At 54.5% G+C, this 17,113-nt stretch overlaps 5 protein-coding genes across 5 annotated transcripts; 4 read left to right on the top strand and 1 right to left on the bottom strand.

The window, feature by feature from the left end:
• Nucleotides 1–540: 540 nt before the first annotated feature.
• CC84DRAFT_1256677 (uncharacterized protein) lies at nucleotides 541–2,261 on the top strand (the record flags this gene model as incomplete). Its single annotated transcript, XM_018184644.1, has 2 exons — nucleotides 541–661; nucleotides 709–2,261. 2 exons carry the CDS (start codon nucleotides 541–543, stop codon nucleotides 2,259–2,261), a joined length of 1,674 nt encoding a protein of 557 aa, XP_018041322.1.
• A 222-nt stretch (nucleotides 2,262–2,483) lies between these two features.
• CC84DRAFT_1161761 (uncharacterized protein) lies at nucleotides 2,484–5,227 on the bottom strand. The gene is made up of 3 exons (XM_018177830.1): nucleotides 4,937–5,227; nucleotides 4,055–4,881; nucleotides 2,484–4,006 (listed from the first exon to the last, which is right to left on the bottom strand). Exons 1-3 carry the CDS (start codon nucleotides 5,186–5,188, stop codon nucleotides 2,671–2,673), a joined length of 2,415 nt encoding a protein of 804 aa, XP_018041321.1. The 5' UTR covers nucleotides 5,189–5,227; the 3' UTR covers nucleotides 2,484–2,670.
• Nucleotides 5,228–6,217: 990 nt separating this feature from the next.
• CC84DRAFT_1256675 (uncharacterized protein) lies at nucleotides 6,218–8,774 on the top strand. Its single transcript, XM_018184643.1, has 3 exons — nucleotides 6,218–6,604; nucleotides 6,650–6,808; nucleotides 6,879–8,774. The coding sequence occupies exons 1-3, from the start codon at nucleotides 6,467–6,469 to the stop codon at nucleotides 8,586–8,588; spliced, it is 2,007 nt and encodes a 668-aa protein (XP_018041320.1). The 5' UTR covers nucleotides 6,218–6,466; the 3' UTR covers nucleotides 8,589–8,774.
• Nucleotides 8,775–9,154: 380 nt separating this feature from the next.
• On the top strand, nucleotides 9,155–11,400 carry CC84DRAFT_1139860 (MFS general substrate transporter; the record flags this gene model as incomplete). The annotated part of the gene is made up of 5 exons (XM_018176262.1): nucleotides 9,155–9,545; nucleotides 9,603–9,736; nucleotides 9,819–9,942; nucleotides 10,022–10,228; nucleotides 10,284–11,400. The coding sequence occupies exons 1-5, from the start codon at nucleotides 9,370–9,372 to the stop codon at nucleotides 11,398–11,400; spliced, it is 1,758 nt and encodes a 585-aa protein (XP_018041319.1). The 5' UTR covers nucleotides 9,155–9,369.
• Nucleotides 11,401–13,171: 1,771 nt separating this feature from the next.
• Nucleotides 13,172–16,558, top strand: CC84DRAFT_1203248 (uncharacterized protein; the record flags this gene model as incomplete). Its single annotated transcript, XM_018181812.1, has 2 exons — nucleotides 13,172–13,387; nucleotides 13,442–16,558. The coding sequence occupies 2 exons, from the start codon at nucleotides 13,172–13,174 to the stop codon at nucleotides 16,556–16,558; spliced, it is 3,333 nt and encodes a 1,110-aa protein (XP_018041318.1).
• Between the last annotated feature and the right edge of the window lie 555 nt (nucleotides 16,559–17,113).

The raw sequence follows: 17,113 nt of genomic DNA, 5'->3' as shown, positions 1-17,113 counted from the left end.
CACTGCAGCTTCCACAACTTTGACACACATCGATAGCAATTCAGGTGAATCGGTAATACGAGTTTCTTGGCGATCGGCATTGAGCCTACTTCGTCAACACGGTGTGGCAGCTCTTCTCAAGGCGAGCGCAAAGGTCCGACTTCCCACCGCAAGAACGGCCTGTCTTGCCGTCCCCATGATCTATAATTCTCGCAGTACTGGCAGGTATGCTTCGGCCTTGACCAGAACTGTCACACTGGAGCCAGATCCCCCGGCCTGCCGCTCTCAAAAGAGGGCACGATATAGCGGTGCTTCAGCTGAATTCATTTCCTTCCACAAGAAGCAGAAAGACCCAGAACGACAATTTGCTTGTCCTTTCGGTAAGAGGAGCCTTGATTTGGCATTCGAATCATGCCATAAAGGTTGGCCTAACATATCCCGTGTCAAGTAAGTCCACAACATCAACTCAAGCCCCATGCGCTTATGGTCTTTAGAGAACATTTAAAGCGCAGACATCGAGCAATTGGCCATTGCCACGAAGATGAACTAGATGATAGATGGATGTCCGAGGATGCCTCGATTAAGCTCAGTATGAGGCAGTTGCAAGGCCCTGAAGAAGCCTGGAAACAGATGTATAAACTCATATTCCCTGATACAGCTGAAGACGATATACCATCGCCATGTTAGTCGGCCATCCCTTTCAAACAAGCATACACTTACGTGCAATAGACGTTGAAGGTGATATCCGATTAGAAGACCACGCCCATTTCGCTCGGTTCATCGGTCGCCGCTTGTACGTGTTCATTGACCGTCGCTTGCATAACTGGCTCTGCAAGAACAGAAAGAGGACGGAGGAGTGTGCATGTCCAGGCACTGAGAGCATACTCGTGGACTATATCAAAGAGTTGCTGGAAGAATATTTTGAACACTATGATCTGCGACCGGAACATCCACCGAAACGACCTGATGACGCTGCCAAAAGTGGGTCGTTCGAGCCACTCTGTTCGGTCGGAAGCAAAGTTTCTAGTGTCTCTAGTACCTCCTTGCCTCTATCTACGTCTGGGATGCACTCGGAGGGTCAATATGGCAGCTTCAACGATCGTAGGGACACGGATCATCGGGGTCTCACTGAACTCCAAACTCATACTTCAATGATGACTCCGGCTCTCCCCGACTTTGGCAGTGACAGTCATGTTTGGGCCTTCGCGGACTGGGGCACTTCATGCACGGCAAATCCCGATGTCGATAACATGAGCAGTCCTAATCGTCATGTTCTATCGGAAGGGTTCTGCGGCCCCGAACCAGATGCCCAAGACGTAGTCCTAACGAACCAATCAATATACGCTGCCGCCTCGGACGGGACTGGTGAAAATCACAAGCATGTCGCTACCAAGCCCGCCTACTTTTGCACCTTTTGTGCCGAGCGAGGAAAGAGGACGATGTTCCAGAGCAAGCAAGACTGGAAGCGCCACGAACAAGACCAGCACATGGAAAGCGGCCTGTCATGGCCGTGCGACATGTGCAGACACACGTCTCACAACGGTTCAGAAGCCCAAAAGCATGCGAAGAAGGTGCACGCGGCCTCTCGCGTCCACCGGGGCCTGCCGAAGCCGTCTCCACGGGCGAGGAACTATGGATGCGGCTTTGGAACATGCGCCAAGCGCTTCGACAGCTGGAAAGACCGGTGCAAACACGTTGCCGAATGCATGCAATCCGACGACTTCGACGCGTGGAGCTGCACACGCACAGTACAGAACATGCTGCGGCACCGCGACGTGCCCCCGGAATCGAAGGTGGCGATTGAGTGCGCGATGGCAAGCCACGAGAGGGATTCGGACACGATGCACGTGTTTCGAGAGCAGCTCATGATGCTCGACTTTCAGGGCTGTGTATCCCCGTCATGCAGCCAGCCCCAGGACCTGGGCTCCTACGACGCAGCAACCCACCGCAACGCCGATGCTCCACTGGGTCAAGCCGCTGCCTCGATCGCACCAGCCATCTCCTCGGGGGCTGAGCTGAGCCACAGCACACCATTAGTATTTGGGAGAGACTCATGGATCCCCTTCCGTGTCCCGTTAGTACCAGCGTCTGACTACGACGAGTGGGTACCATCAATTTGCCCCGAAGAGTGGTGTGCAGCCAACCTGGAGGTTCAAGTTGACCAGGCTCGCAACGCCAGCCCAGCATACGGGGGCATGTACTCGGGACTCGAAGGGCGGGATCCTGCTACGGTATATTGTAGCGTCTACACAGAGAGCCCGGACGCTGCGTGCCACCTATGAAGCAAGTCTCATGTACACACACCGCTCGGTCCCAGAGAGTGTGTCTCAATTTACGCCATGCAAGCGATCAGACGGTTTGTACTTTCTTCTTTACCCCTCGGAGTTCGGTGTTCAAGGCAGCAAGTAGGACATTCCATTAGAAAACGAACAGACGAAGCCGCACGGCCTACTGTCTCGTCAAGCCATCGCTCACGGGTAGCATGGCGTCAGCACCACGCATGTAGCGAATGAAGATGTTGTATTCCGAGAAAAACTTGCCTCGCAAACATGACAATCGTACAGGCTTTTCTTTCTACTAGCAGCGCTGGAGGGCAGAGTGGACATCTCGTTGTTCGAGTGCTCCTAACGCCTCCACATCGATACCATCACCCGCAATGTCCGACATCAAAAGAGAAACATGCACAGCTAGCTACCGCTCACTAATTTCCTGAAGCGCGTCACCCATTCCCTCCATCCCCCACCCGAGCTCCTCCCTACACGCGCCCTGCTCACAAACCATAACACCCTCCTTGCCTGCATCCATGCTCTTCACCAACGTGTTCCTCTCCTTCAGCCATCCCCCCAGGTTGCTTCCGATCCTGCTCACAACACTCAGTCCCGCAGGTCTCTCCCTATATCTCCTTAGCCACTCCTCCACCTTCTCCCCCTCGCCCGTGACAACAGCATGCCTGGTCCCAAACTTGGAGGCAACAATCGAGTCCATCATCCCCGGAAAGAGGAATGGGTGCTGCATGATTTCCGCCTCGAATGCGCTCGTCGTTTCCCGCGCGCGCTGCACATACGTCTCGTCCTCGAGGAGCGCACCGAGGCGATCCAGATTCCGCGCCGAGATGCCGTTGGTGCCGGGCTCTGCGTTGTCCATGCCGTCTTTCAGCCTCATGATGAGATCCTTTTGGCCCTCGGGCGTGGAGAAGAAGCCTAGATGCTGCTTGTCCCAGAAGAGCTCGATTTGGGTCTTCTGGAGGTCATCGGCCCACCGCAGGTATGCGTCGTTGAAGGTCGCTTCATAGAGGTCGATCAGGCCCGAGATGAGATACGCGTAGTCGTCCGCAAAGCCTGGCACGTCGCCGGGGCCTTCTCGGTAGACGCGTCGGAGCGTGTGTGCTTGTTGGTCGTATAGTTCTTTCTGGATGAAAGCAGCGGCCTTTTCCGCCGCGGCGAGGTATAACTGTGCAAATAAGGGACCTGACGCGGAGAGTGAAGCTGCGGTGCGGGCGAGCGCGCCAATAGCAAGCCCGTTCCAGGAGACGACAATCTTATCGTCCAGCGCAGGCCTCGGCCGTTCCTTTTCTCTATGTGCCAGGAGCTTCTTCCGGCCTTCCGAGAGCGTCTTTTCGATTTCTTCCGTGGAAAGGGCGAACTCTTTGGCCAGGTCTGCGGGGGTACTGCTGATTGCTAGGACGTTTTGATTGATGAGCTCATCATGCGCGTCGTGCTCTGGATCAACGTTGCCTTCGTCTTTGACGTTGTAATACCTGGCAAGGATGTCGGCGTCTCGGTCGCCCAGGATGTCTTGGAACTCATTCAAGGTCCATACATAGAATGCACCCTCTCGTTTCTCCTTGTCAGACGATCGGTACAGCGAATCCGCGTCTTCGGCAGAAAAGAAGCCGCCAGTTTCTGATTGCATGGGAGGGGTGGTGAGGTAGGTGGCAATGTTGTGGACGGCGGCCAGATGGTCAGGACTCCGTGTCAGGAGGTAGGCATCGAGGTATACCGGCAGTAGCTGTGCTTGGTCGTACAGCCTAAGCATTGTCAGCACAATGTGTTCACTGCTGCGAATGTCTGCTTACATCTTCTCGAAGTGTGGTAGGCTCCAATCCCTTGTGACGCTATATCTTGCGAAGCCGTGGCCGATCTGGTCGTGGATGCCACCCCTGTTCATTGCTGAAAGTGTTGCCAGAACCATGTCCTTTGCATTGGTACATTCTTTTGCTCCGACCACATCGGCGACTGCCTTTGGATATTGCGACAGCTTCAGCAAGAAGACCAGGTTCGTCGGCGTGGGGAACTTGGGCGCTGATCCGAAGCCGGCGTACGTGGGGTCGTACTTTGCGGCAAAGTGCTCGTAGGCCTCATCGAGCAGCTCGAGATCAAGGGGATCTTGGTCGGCCCCCTCCTTGCGGCTGATGCTGCCGTCCTCGGCAAACTCGCGCAGCTGGGCGGTGACGTCTTGGGCCGAGTCGAGGCACCGTTGCCGCTGGTTCTTCCACACGTCGCGTATCTTCTCGAGGATCCCGACGAAGCCGATGTGGCTCTGTCCGGCCATGGTCGAGCCAGGGCCGGGCCAGTAGGTGCCGCCGAAGATGGGCTCGAGGTCTGGTGTTATGAAGCAGTTGAGCGGCCACCCGCCCGAGCCGGTCGACGCCTGGACGTAGTTCATGTATATGCGGTCGACGTCGGGCCGCTCCTCGCGGTCGATCTTGATGGGGATAAAGGACTCGTTGAGGAGGGCGGCGACTTCTGCATTCTCAAAGGACTCGCGCTCCATGACATGGCACCAGTGGCAGGCGGCATATCCGATGCTGACGAAGATGAGCCGGCCCGTCGCCTTTGCCAGCTCGAGTGCTTCGGGGCCCCAGATCTGCCACGCAACGGGGTTGTTCATGTGTGCGCGCACCTGCGCTGCCATCAGCCGGGGCGCAACGCGCGGGGGATGGCTGCACGGCACTTACATACGGGCTCCTGCTCTCGCCCAGGCGGTTGACCAGCTTGAGGCCATCGCCCCCCGGGGCCGCGCCTTCCGAAATGTGTCGCGCGTCCATCCTGAGCATGTGCGTGTGGAAGCGGCGCAGTTGCGCTCGCGGGGTGCTGCTATCGCGAGCGGGTGGGGCCGCCGGCGGGAAGGTTGCGCGGGCAAGCGATGGCGTCACCAGCTGTCGCGCAGAAGCACAAGGTCCTCGCAGTGTGAAGCGGACTGGCGGCATGCACCTCGACGAGAGGACTGGGAGCTGCGTCTGCTCGAGCTCCCGCCGCCGCCAAAAAAGTGAACCACCACTCCCCGCCAGACGACGTAACGGGCGTCTGGCGCGGGGTGCTCTGATTCGTTATCAGCGGACCCCTGCTGCGCCTCGGCTGCTGTTCGCGTACACCAGACACCAACGGCACACATCTTGCGACTGCTGTGTGCCGACCTCACACACGTCGGCCACTCCTGCATGCCTGTCCTCTTCGTGACGTTTGATCCAGCCCGTTCTCCTTGCACCTTGCCGTCGCCGCTCGCTCCCGTAGCCGAGCTGTGCACGCCACGCTCCGGGCCCGTAGACCCTGTGGACACGCTACAACGTGACCGACATGGCCGTGACCAAAAGCGGCCAGCCTGATGAGTCCCCCTCACCCGGACGACAACATGGTTGATGGAGACGTCGAAGAGCTGCATCCTAACGCTGTGCTCCGACGTGCAACTCCGTCCTCGCGGCGCACCTGGCGACCACAGTGTCAGCATCCAGAACCGCAAGGTATTTCGCCTCGAAGAGAATACGATGCCTCTTGCAGCTTTCGGAAGCGTCGGAAGCTCAAGCGCTGTCTAAGAATATCCCCGATGCCCATAACGGTCCGTGAAGGAGCAAGCGCTGCAGGGGGAGCCTCTATACACCTCGGGCATGCACAGATCTTGGGTTCGCTGCCATGTGGAATGACGACTTGACGACGCACGCTTCGCTTCCCTGTCGGACGCGTTCGTGCGAGCCCTGTGTAGCGGATGTGAGCGGGCATTCCTGATGTACCTTGATTCCAAGTCGCGCGAGTGCAGCGGAGACGCAGTATTACATTGGACGTGTAGCCACCGCATCCTCCTCTTGGAACATGGGCTCTGCGCTGTATACCGACGACTCGGGTTCGACGGTTTGTGCCTGTGTCATTCTAGAAACACTGCCTACAGTGCATGGGTGGGCTTGTACAGCCCCCATGTCCGGTTTAGCGCCGGACTACCTACCAATCACAGCGCCCCAGCACCCGTCGGAGTTTCATAGCCATTTCAGGCCTGCAGTCGAGCATCAGGTTCTCTTGGACGCCACCCGTCGCGTACCTGGCGGTATTGCATCCTTCCCCGGACTCGTTGTTGAAGACCTGGTCCACCCTCTGCTGTCATCTTGCCCTTGTGTCACCCATTTCCCACTTCTGCACAACCACCACATCGCTGGACATAGCTCTGGTAGCTGTACACGATCTACGCTCGCTTGTTATGATTCAATAGCTGGGACAAAATGTCCCACAGACTATCTGGCGTGCCAGTGAACCTGCTGGTCGCCATCTTCATTCTCTTCTCCATTTTCATATTCACTTTCACGCTGGTGTTTGCCACAATCGTGGTGCCGGGTTACAGACTGACGACCAGCTTTAAAGTGCGTCTTCATCGAGCTTGCAAGATGCGTTGCTGACAATCTCAGGTCGCATACAACATCGCCAGCGCAATCGTCGCAACAGTACTCGCTCGCTATGCCAGCGGTGAAATCCAGAAACAATGGTTACGCCAAATCAACCACGAAATTTCAGATGTCAAATATCAACTTCACCACAGTCCCCATATTATGCAGAAATGGCGCGCTGTGAGTAATTCTCCGACACTTGACGAGGGTGAGATCTGTAAGACATTTGCTGACGGTGCATGGTGTACAGGTCTTGGGCATAAACACATTCTACGAACGGATCACATCGTTCAAGACTACCGTTTTACCACAGCTTTCTTTCCTGTTCACAGGCCTCATTACAACAGCCGTCGTAGCTGCGGTGACCTTGACCGACACTACATGCTTCACGGACCTGGAGCCTCCCCGCATACATAGTGGGGCCGACAACAAATGTACAAGGATGTTGCCCAGCAACAACACCGACCGGTCATCGCCCCTGTGGGAGTTTCGAACCTTTTGGAACAACGATGATGGATCGGCGTACTATGCCACGACCAACCTTGGATGTCCATCCTGGTCCGGCGCACAGTTTATGGGATCCATCAATACCATCAACCCGGCACACGTAGCATACTCGCGTAACGGGGTTGGAATCCAAAGCTCAGCGATAGGAACGCCAGAAATATTCTACACCGATTTCCCTGAGATTGTCGAGCCGTTTGATGGCCTCCACGGTGCAAAGGTCAACCAGTCCATGTTGCGCACAGTCTCTCAATGTCTTCCGGTTATGGCCACCAACCCAGTCAGGTGCCGTCCTGGAGGCAGTGTTTCCTTCAAGTCAAACATCCCCGAAAAAGTGACTGACGCGGAAGCCGTCTACCACCAGATATCCGTCGAAGCTGGCGGCTGCAACTTCACCCAAGCGAATGCCGAAGACCCCAACGGCAAATTTGGCGTCATGGTCTCTCGCTTCTGCCCCCAGGAAAACAGTGTTGGGAAGGGAACCATTGCCATGGGCGCTACCGGAATCATCAGTCTTACCCTCGCTGCCTCGATAGGCGACGAAGATTTTCTCGCTAGACACGCCGACAGTTACGAGGCGATGAGCGCCGGTGTCGCCAAAAACCTCACATATGCCCTAAGTTGCGACATTGACGTCCAGCCGACGATCAAATGGCGAACTTTGACCCTTGAGCTACAGCAAGGCACCCTCACAACCACACCATCCTACTCCAAACTGATATCCGGCGTCGACGGCTGTGTTGCCACCACAAACAACAAAGCCAACTGGACCCTAGGCAACGGCTACGCAGGCGGTGCCGCCGCCGCACTCGTGGCTCCACTCTCAGAAGGTCGCTACTGGAACGGCATGACCAACACCATCTTCAACCAAGCCCTCAACGTCACCGACACCTCGGACCGCTATTCGACCGTCGCCTCCTGGCAAAAGCTCATCCGCAGCGCGCCCTACGGTTTCAATCAATCCACCAACGCACTCGAAGACGTCCTCGGCCTCACAACCGGCATCACCATGTCGCAAATGTCTACACTCGATAGCATGCGCAGCAGCAGCCCTCTTGCCGACCCCGTCAACTTTCGCGCCGCGGCGCAAGGCCACGCGACCTTTGCCTGCACGCGCGTCGGCTCGGGCCAGCGCTCTGCTGTCCTGTTCACACTGCCGCCGCTGCTCGCCATGCTCACGGCCATCTATCTCATTTTCACGGTGCCGAGGAAGCCAACGAGCTTCAAAACAAGTCGCCTCGAAGACCTCATTGGTATCGGCATGGCCAGCGAGCGCGAGCTCAGCATGGCGTATCGCCGGGACCATTTGCGGCAGAGCCAGGATCCGGAGGCACACGTTGGAATTCCGAGGGCGCCGACCCTGGAGCGAAATCCCTTCGACGACGACGCGGAGGAGAAGGCAATGGGGCTGCAGGAGTTGCGGGCTGTGCATCATGATCGAAAGAACTGGGATTAGGTATCATAATTGGGCTGTTTGGACGTTAGGGACCGGATGGCTCGGCGCATTCTCTTGGACATTATACCCGGTTTGACATTGTTATTGAGCGTTCATGTTGATTTATCATCTTTCGTACCTTTCAGTTTCCGTTTTGTCCGTTTGTACGTCCTGTTAGCTACCGCTGCGCTGTAGAAAAGACGTCCCTCCTTTACGACTCTGCTTCCTTGCCTCTCCCCTTTTCGTACATTGTTGTAATCCACGGATCTTGGTGCATACTCCAACACGTTAAGCCATCCTCCATGCAACCGCACCTCCCCCGTACATCACATCACCACCGCACGGTCCGCCCTCGAAGCAAATCCTCCGCAGCGCACATCACGTCCCAACACAGTCAGCAGTCTTCGCGAGTCCGCGCCGCGCGAGTACTTATCTCCGGCTGAGGTGAGACAGTCCGCATTGACGTGCCCCTGCCCTATTCGGCACGCAGCCGAGATGTCCATCCTGGCCGGTGCCGGATCCTTCAACGACTGTAAGCGGCGCGGGTGGACGATGATCCGGTGTTGACTTCGCGGGATGGCGATGGGGTCACAAGTAGACGATACGACGATCTTTTGAGTGTAGACTGCACGCGGTGAAGAGGAGGACGCTGTTGTACTGCATTGCATTGCACTGTGGTGGAGGGACCCCTGGAAGGATCCCGACAAGCGAGGCGAGGAACAGCACGATTTCGACTGGTTCCCCTAAGTCGTTGGGGAGGTGTGCTACCTACAAACCCCATATCGCGCCGACAGCCAGGAGAATGGAGGTCCCGAAGATGGACGCAAAGCCGGGAGAAAGAGACGCAGAAAATGCCACCGTAATCGCAGACGCAAACGCAAAACCCCCCGACGCGAAACCATCCCAGCAAATCCTCGAGGGCTCAGACCCAGAGCGCATGACCCTTTCAGGCGTAAAGCTCAATCTCTTGACGTTGTCGTACGTCGAGGTCCTGCACTGCCGTCTAGGAACGTGTTGCTAACGGCGCGATGTTAGTCTCTGCCTCAGCTTGTTTCTCTCGCTGCTAGACAGCACCATTGTGAGCACAGCGTTGGTCAAGATTACAAGTGCACTGGGCGGGTTCGAGAGGGGGAGCTGGGTGGTGAATTCGTATCTGCTGACGTATACTGGTATGTGTTGCTCCTCCCACTGCTTGAGACGGGCGTGTTTGAAGGGGATGGAGAGAGGGCTATGCTGAGCGCATATATTCAGGCTTTCTCATTATCACGGCGAAGTTGAGCGACATCTTCGGAAGGCGTGCGATGGTGGCGGCGGGTCTGGGAATATTCATCGTTTCGTCGATTGCGTGTGCGTTGGCGAGGACATTGACGCAGCTGTAAGCTTCGTTTGCTCTCCCATTCGACCCAGATATGACTGTGCATGAAGAAAACCGCTAACGAGGAGGTCCTCTCCAGGATTGTGTTTCGAGCATTCCAAGGTATTGGCGGAGGCGCAATGTACACCATGACCTTCGTCATCCTGCCCGAGATGTGCACGCCGGACCAGTACACGCTCTATTCGACCATAATCTCCTGCGTCGCCACAATGAGCAGCCTCTTCGGGCCCATCTTCGGCGGCCTGATCAGCCAAAAGACAGACTGGAGGTGGATATTCTGGCTCAAGTATGGCACTTCCATCCCCTGTGTGCGTCCCCGGAGCGAAGCTCATTACAACCAGTGTACCCACAGGCGCCCTCTGCATCGCCCTGCTCTACCTCGCCATCCCCTCCCGGTTCCCCTACGCACACCAATCCGAAGCTCCGCAAATCTCGCGCGGCGCCCTCAAAAAGATCGACTCCCTCGGCGCTCTACTCATGCTCAGCGCAACAACTCTCTTTCTCACCGCCCTGGAGCAATCCGGCACCGGCACCCCCTGGACCGCCGCCCTCGTCCTCGCACCCCTCCTCACCAGCGTCGCCCTCTACGCCGCCCTCCTCCTCTGGTCCAAAGCCCAAGCCACCCGCACAACCGCCCAGGAGCCCCTCCTCCCCTGGCACATCCTCACCAACCGCTTCTGCCTGGGCCTTTTCGCGCAGGCCTTCTGGATGGCAACAATCATGTTCAGCCTGACCGTCGCGCTGCCCCAGCGCTTCCAGGTCGTCGACCGCGCCTCCGCCCTCTCAGCGGGATACCGCCTCCTCCCCGTGACCCTCGTCGACCCCCTCGGCGCCGCGCTCTCGGCGTACCTCCTGTCCAACATGCGCGTCCCCGCCTTCTGGCTGCTGCTCGTGGGCAACGCGGTCCAGACGCTGGGCGTGGGCCTGCTTGTTCTCCCGTCTGCGAATCTGCTCGCGTTCCCGGCGAGCAGATACGGCTTCGAGGCTATTGTGGGATTCGGGCTGGGTTTCACGTCGGCGGCCACGGTGCTTGCGACTGTGCTGTACTTTGAGCCGCGGGACATCAGCGTGGGCATGGGCGGGGTTGGGCAGTTTCGCAGCTTGGGCGGTGCGATTGGGGTTGCCGTCAGCGTTAATATACTTAACAGCCATACGGCGGCTGGACTGAGCGGGAAGCTCACGGCAGAGCAGATGGCGGCGATTAAGGGGTCTGCGGAGGCGGTGGGCGGGTTTCCGGCGGAGGTGCAGAGGGTGGTAAGGGAAGCGTATGCGAGGGGGTGGGGATGGCAGGCGGTTGCTCTGACGGGGTTTGGGGGGATGGGGGTGGTGATGTTGGGCTTGATGGTGGAGAGGAAGATGAGGCGGTTGGAGAAAGCTAAAGGTGAGGGAGGTGAGAAGGCGGAGGGGGGACAAGAGCTAGAAGGGCTTGAGGGAGCGGAGGAGAGACGGCAAAAGTGAATTTGAACTGGGGGTAGCTGAAGACAGTGGAGACTAATTAGAGCAACCTTCGTCTGATGCGCATGTTGCTGTTTTCGGATCTCGCAAATGTCGCCATAGTTGCACTTGGAGAGTAATCCCTTGGGCTACGAACCTCCAAACCAACATCGCCATCATCGCCTTACCTCAAAAGCGCAAAATTCTCGCAGTCCTGGTAACAGCGCTTCCTGATTCTGCCTTCCTCCTTCAAACGAGCAAGCAGTATCCTTAAATGTGCCTCCCTGCATAGCGAGACACCCTGTGTGTTGAGACACTTAAGGAGTACTGACTTTCAGCGACCAGAAAACCTATGCGCACGACGGATTTTGCTATAGTTCTCTAAAATATTGTGCTGTAGCTAAATCTCAATGTCTATGTTTTGCTTTGCGTAAAAATTACGTTTGCATCGTCGCTCCCACGCCTGATTTATACAGCGCCTTGTATTGTGGCATAACAGGTTTCCCTCCCCGTAGCATCAACCTCAAGCCTTTTTCGCTCTAAATCTTGGTGGAATAGCCTAATTCTACGCTCGCAACTTCCCTCTAATGCTAGGAAGTTATCATCAGCCCTATGCGCGCTGCGAGGCGCGGTTTCATGCAGGGCCACCCCGTCGAAGAGTACTTCGAGCGGAAGCGAACTGCTGATCCTGGCTAATGCGAGATGACTCCGCACGCCTTACATCCTGCGCTGGTATGGTAATTAATGTCCGCTATGTGGCTGTGCGAACTGGATAAGCGTTCGGATTATCTTAAATCCGACTTAGGATTGGGAGTTGTGACAGGCGGCGTAGCTGAGGTGGTACGGACGTAAGCATGGCAATCCCCTTTACCCGTCTCGAGACACGGAATCACGGTGGATGAGATGGAAGAGACTTTGAAATGGCAGGGTACAACGACTTGATCTGGAGACATCCTGATCATTTGAAGCGGCTATGTTTGCTAGCACAAGTGAATCTTCTTAGGTGGTCCTAAGCTTATGAACTGACATTTCTCTTCGTAATGCATCTGAACTCGAGTATAGTAGTGGCACGTAGGAAAATACTGTTGCAATTGGTCTGTAAGGAGATGAGAAAACGGTTCGCTGGCTGTACGAGCACCATTTCACTACAGTAGCTGGCGATACCGTGGCCTTTGAAGCATGGCCTCCAGCGCTTGAGGAGGGTTTGTGCTTGCATGAATGGCTGCTCGTGTGATAGGGTACTCCAATTGGGAAAATGTGGAATCTTGACGAGCTGTCAAGGCTTTGCGAGTAGAAGAATTGGTGGACTTTCTTCCTCACTAGTACGCCTCAGAATATGGCGATAGCTCCGGGGGTTCTCAATACCTCCTTTGATATGCAAAGTTGTTCCAGGGCATAAATGGACTTATGCTAACCATCGTCCAGCCTTTGAATCTATGCATAGTCTTTCGATTTTTCTTTGTGGGATGAGCGCAAGATGTTAAAATACGTAAGTTTTCCTAAATAATATTCAGTCGCTCCTTCCCTGTTGCGCCCTAGCTAACACACTTCATTGCCTTCAAACGGATCTATCAGCACCTTGTCATGTTGCCTTGGGTACATTCACGCTGAGCCGCTTTTGAATTTTCACCAATCATCAGATCGCGCGACATCTATCCAATCAAGTTGCGAAAGCTCAGCCTCTTGAGATTGCACCCCGCCTTGGCTGGCACGACACCGGAAAGTCATCCTCAGCCTGGTTCATCGCAAGTGCTTTCCGATACTTCTATTCTCCCCATTCTATCCGCTCGACAATATGGAAGCTCTTGTCGCCGTCGGTCTCGCTGGGAATGTCGTGCAATTCGTGCAATTCTCTGGCCAGCTTTTATCTCTCGCCAAGGAGATCAAGAAGATGGGCGCTCCCTCGTCTCTGCTCGGTCTGTGTAAAGTCGCCCAAAACCTCACGCAACAAACTCGGGTAATCGTGACTCGGCTCAAAGCGAATACAGCCACACTTGAGCAGGAAGAGCAGGTATGCTGCGAAAGCACAGTAGCTAACAGTTTGGACAAGCATTGATGTGATCAGCATCTACTCGACGTGGCCATGGACTGCGAAAAGACTGGAGAGGAGTTCGTCGCATACATCGATGAGCTCATTACGACGTCGAAGCCATCCTCACGCTTAGGGAGTGCTCAATCAAGTTTTAAGATAAAATGGCATCATAATCATATTGAAGCGTATATTTCTAGGCTGGACAAGTTGCAGGGGTCTCTTTTGCTTGCAACAACGCTTTCTCTACGCACCAGGGAGACTGGCAGCCACCACGAGGTCCTTGAACATCTCAAATCAATAGAGGCGGGAAATGACTCATCCCAACAGAACGACGCTGAGCTGAGAAGAGCTTTAAGCCTCTTGCATGATCTAGTCCAGCAACAATCTGGTCCGAAACTAGACATGTTGCAAAAACAGATGGACTCATGCATGGAAGATATCCAGAAGATTCGTTCCTCGGTCACCGACACCCGAGAGGGAGAGATTTTACGCTGGCTAGACTTCCGGCAAAGAACATGGCGGTTCGAGGAGGTCGAGGAAGCGCACCAAACAACGTTCGATTGGATCTTCCGAAAACCGCATGCGAATACACCCTGGCATGATTTCTGTGCTCATCTTTCCGGGGCGGAAGTTCCCTTACCATACTTCATAAATGGGAAAGCAGGGAGCGGCAAATCGACACTAATGAAGTACATCGTATCGCATCCACAAACGAAAGCAGGACTCCGGAAATGGGCTGGCCAACACAAGCTTCTCACTCAGCACTTTTTCTTCTGGAATGCTGGGACCCAGTTACAGAAGAGCCATACTGGCATGCTCCGCTCTCTACTACACAGCGTACTCACTCAATATCACGATCTCATACCCGCTGTATTCCCAACCCTGTATGCCGACGGAATTCCCATCAGCGATGACGAGCCGCCCTCTTACATTGAACTCAAGAGTGCCTTTGAGCGATTGAAGATTCGATCTGCATCTTTTTTGCGCATCTGCATCTTCATTGATGGTGTTGACGAGTTTGAGGGAGACCATCGGGACATGTCAACCTTCCTCTGTTCCATAGCTTCTTCGGCGATCAAAGTCGTAGTGTCGAGCCGACCGATCAATGCCTGCCTTAATGTGTTCAGGCAATCTCCAACGCTAAGGCTCCAGGATTTGACACAGGATGATATGAGCGTCTTCATTCGGGACAGACTGAGTTCGCATCCGATGATGGCAGAACTCCAAGCCGAGTCGCCGGAAAAAGCTGCAACACTGAAGGCGGAGATTCAGGAGAAAGCAGAAGGAGTATTTCTCTGGGTTCGACTTGTCATTGGACTTCTACTGCGGGGGCTGGAAGATGGAGACGACTTCGATGATCTTCTTCCTAAGCTTCGTGCCTTGCCATCTGATTTACGGGAGCTCTATACCCGAATGATGCAGAAAATGCCCTCAGACTATCAGGTACAGGCCTCGCAGATGTTCCAAATCTTTGAGTGGTGGAGGCTTCGTGGCAATGATGAACCTCTCGAATTACTCCTGCTATCCTTTGCCATCCAACAACCATCTACTGCGCTTAACTTAAGCACGGATGCTTGGAATACCCAGATGCCAAAGCGTTACTCCGAAAGAATCGAAGCTCGTGTTCGGAGCCGTTGTTGTGGACTGCTCGAAGTACGTGAGATCCCGACTGCGAGCATGTTTTGGCCTCCAACTCCGGTGGTAGCCTACTTGCATCGCTCTGTAGCTGAGTTTGTGACCAGCCAAGACGTGTGGGACGACATGCTCTCTCTCACCAGCGACACGACATTTAGCCCCGGTACACACATCGCATTTGGAATCCTCTCCATCTTGAAGACTTCGAATCCTCCACTAGGCGAAAGTAAACATCTAAGAGCACCTAGGATTTCAGATCGAACCAACTACAGCGAAAGGATCTTGGATCTCGCCATGGACGTATGTCGCCGGAACGCCGATAACGTTATTGAAGACTCACTCATGCTTAAATATATGGAGGCTGTAGATAAGACCATGGCTTCGGCATCGCAGGATTTGGCATGCAACTCAATCGATCGACAAGATTGCCAGCTCTTTGCACATTGGTCCGTTCGAATGGCCCCGAGCTGCTTGGAACCAGAGACTCTACATCTCGCCAATCATGTGCCCCTCTGGGCCCAAGCCAACATTCGTAGTTTCGCAGCTTACAACGGAATTCTTCCCTACCTAAAAGCGGTCAATCGAACCTCAAAGCTCGTAGATGTTGAGTTTCTCGTTTTATTTGCATTAGGCAGCTGGGTAGATGGGAAATTTTCCTTTCCGGACCGGCGGGAGACTCTTTGGTTCTTACTCCAAATTCTTGGCGACCGTTCTGAACTTGGAATCGAGTCACCGATCGGAAACAACACTTTGTGGGAGCATGCAGTGGTGGTCGCTTACGATATCTTCAGTAGCCCGCGCCGTAGAAGGCCTTTAAATGCGCCCTTCACGGAAACCGTCAAGATGCCCGGGCAGCACATTGGGCCACCTTCTCTCGTCACATTCGATACGGGTGAGTCATGGCGAAGTTCAGTCCACGGTAGGCAAGCACTCCAGCATTACCATCTATATGCGGAAAAGCTAGGACTAGATCCTCTGGCTGGACTGTATGGGGAAGAACACGCTTCTAGAAGAAATGAAACAACGCTCGCGATGGATAAATGGCTGAATTGGGATTCGGAGGTGGACTCGCGTCAGGAGTTTAACGATTCGCTTCTTGACGTATGTGAGGAACACGTATTGATACCTGGACGAGAATCTGATGGGTTGTTCAAGCCTCATGATAGACTCATCCACCCAGAGGCCAAAAAGGAAAGCCACAGGGTCGACGTCTCGAATACACAACAGGCTGCCGACATACTACGATTATTTCTCTCTATTACCGACAAGCCGAAAGAGTTACTCAACAAGGCGATAAGGACGCCAAAGCGATCGACCTTCAAACCGCTGACCATACTTCGAAAGGCACTAGCTTGGGGACGTGAAAAGACACAGGGGTGGGGTTTGCAATCAGAATACCAATTTCTCTATCAGCTGGTCGAGCTTCCAGAGGCTTACCAATCTACAGCTGAGTACCCGGATCCTTTCGAACCCAGGAACGTCTGGCTTACTCAATCTCACAGCTCCATCAGTTAGGGATGAGGTGAAGACTTGCTTTGTGTCATAGTATTATAACGACAAGCGTTTCATACTCTCCCTGTCTAGTCCTTGTTCAATAAAGCTTATCACTTCGCGCGTGGGCCCTTGTCTCTAAAAAGTATCGACGTGACATCCGCCGAGACCAACTCAGTAGGCCTTACTTGTACCCTCATACCGCACCACAAGAACGTTGTACAAATACCAAGTTTGTCAAAGTCATAACGTCGAAACGGGCGATCGGGATCGCTTTCTCGAAGTCGACTTCGACGCGGGAAGCGCGTTAGCTGACAAAAAAAAAACCCACCAGGCTAAGTGTTATCACTGCTCCTAATCCTAAGTCGGATTTAGAGATAATTCGAACACTTATACAAATCGCACAGCCACATCCCTTATTATAAAATACTTTACTAGTGTACGAGGTAAGACGTGCGGAGTCACCTCCTACTAGCGAGGATTAGTGATTTAGTTCTGCTAGAGGTACTGTTCGACATAGCGGCCTATATGAAATTGTGCCTGCAGCGCGCATAGGGCTAACAATGACTTCCAAAAACA

The sequence above is a fragment of the Paraphaeosphaeria sporulosa genome (genome assembly GCF_001642045.1).
Source record: "Paraphaeosphaeria sporulosa strain AP3s5-JAC2a unplaced genomic scaffold CC84scaffold_2, whole genome shotgun sequence".
Taxonomy (NCBI): domain Eukaryota; kingdom Fungi; phylum Ascomycota; class Dothideomycetes; order Pleosporales; family Didymosphaeriaceae; genus Paraphaeosphaeria; species Paraphaeosphaeria sporulosa.
The sequence above is the reverse complement of the archived record's forward strand: the minus strand, read 5'-3'. Positions and strand labels throughout refer to the sequence as shown.

Bases quoted from the DNA above. Each gene is read 5' to 3' on its own strand.
- CC84DRAFT_1161761 (XM_018177830.1), bottom strand. From the start codon at position 5,188: ATGCCGCCAGTCCGCTTCACACTGCGAGGACCTTGTGCTTCTGCGCGA. The intron at 4,882-4,936 runs GTAAGTGCCGTG...ATGGCAGCGCAG, and splicing joins GCGAGAGCAGGAGCCCGTAT to GTGCGCGCACACATGAACAA. The intron at 4,007-4,054 runs GTAAGCAGACAT...GACAATGCTTAG, and splicing joins CTACCACACTTCGAGAAGAT to GCTGTACGACCAAGCACAGC.
- CC84DRAFT_1256675 (XM_018184643.1), top strand. From the start codon at position 6,467: ATGTCCCACAGACTATCTGGCGTGCCAGTGAACCTGCTGGTCGCCATC. The intron at 6,605-6,649 runs GTGCGTCTTCAT...TGACAATCTCAG, and splicing joins GACTGACGACCAGCTTTAAA to GTCGCATACAACATCGCCAG. The intron at 6,809-6,878 runs GTGAGTAATTCT...CATGGTGTACAG, and splicing joins TTATGCAGAAATGGCGCGCT to GTCTTGGGCATAAACACATT.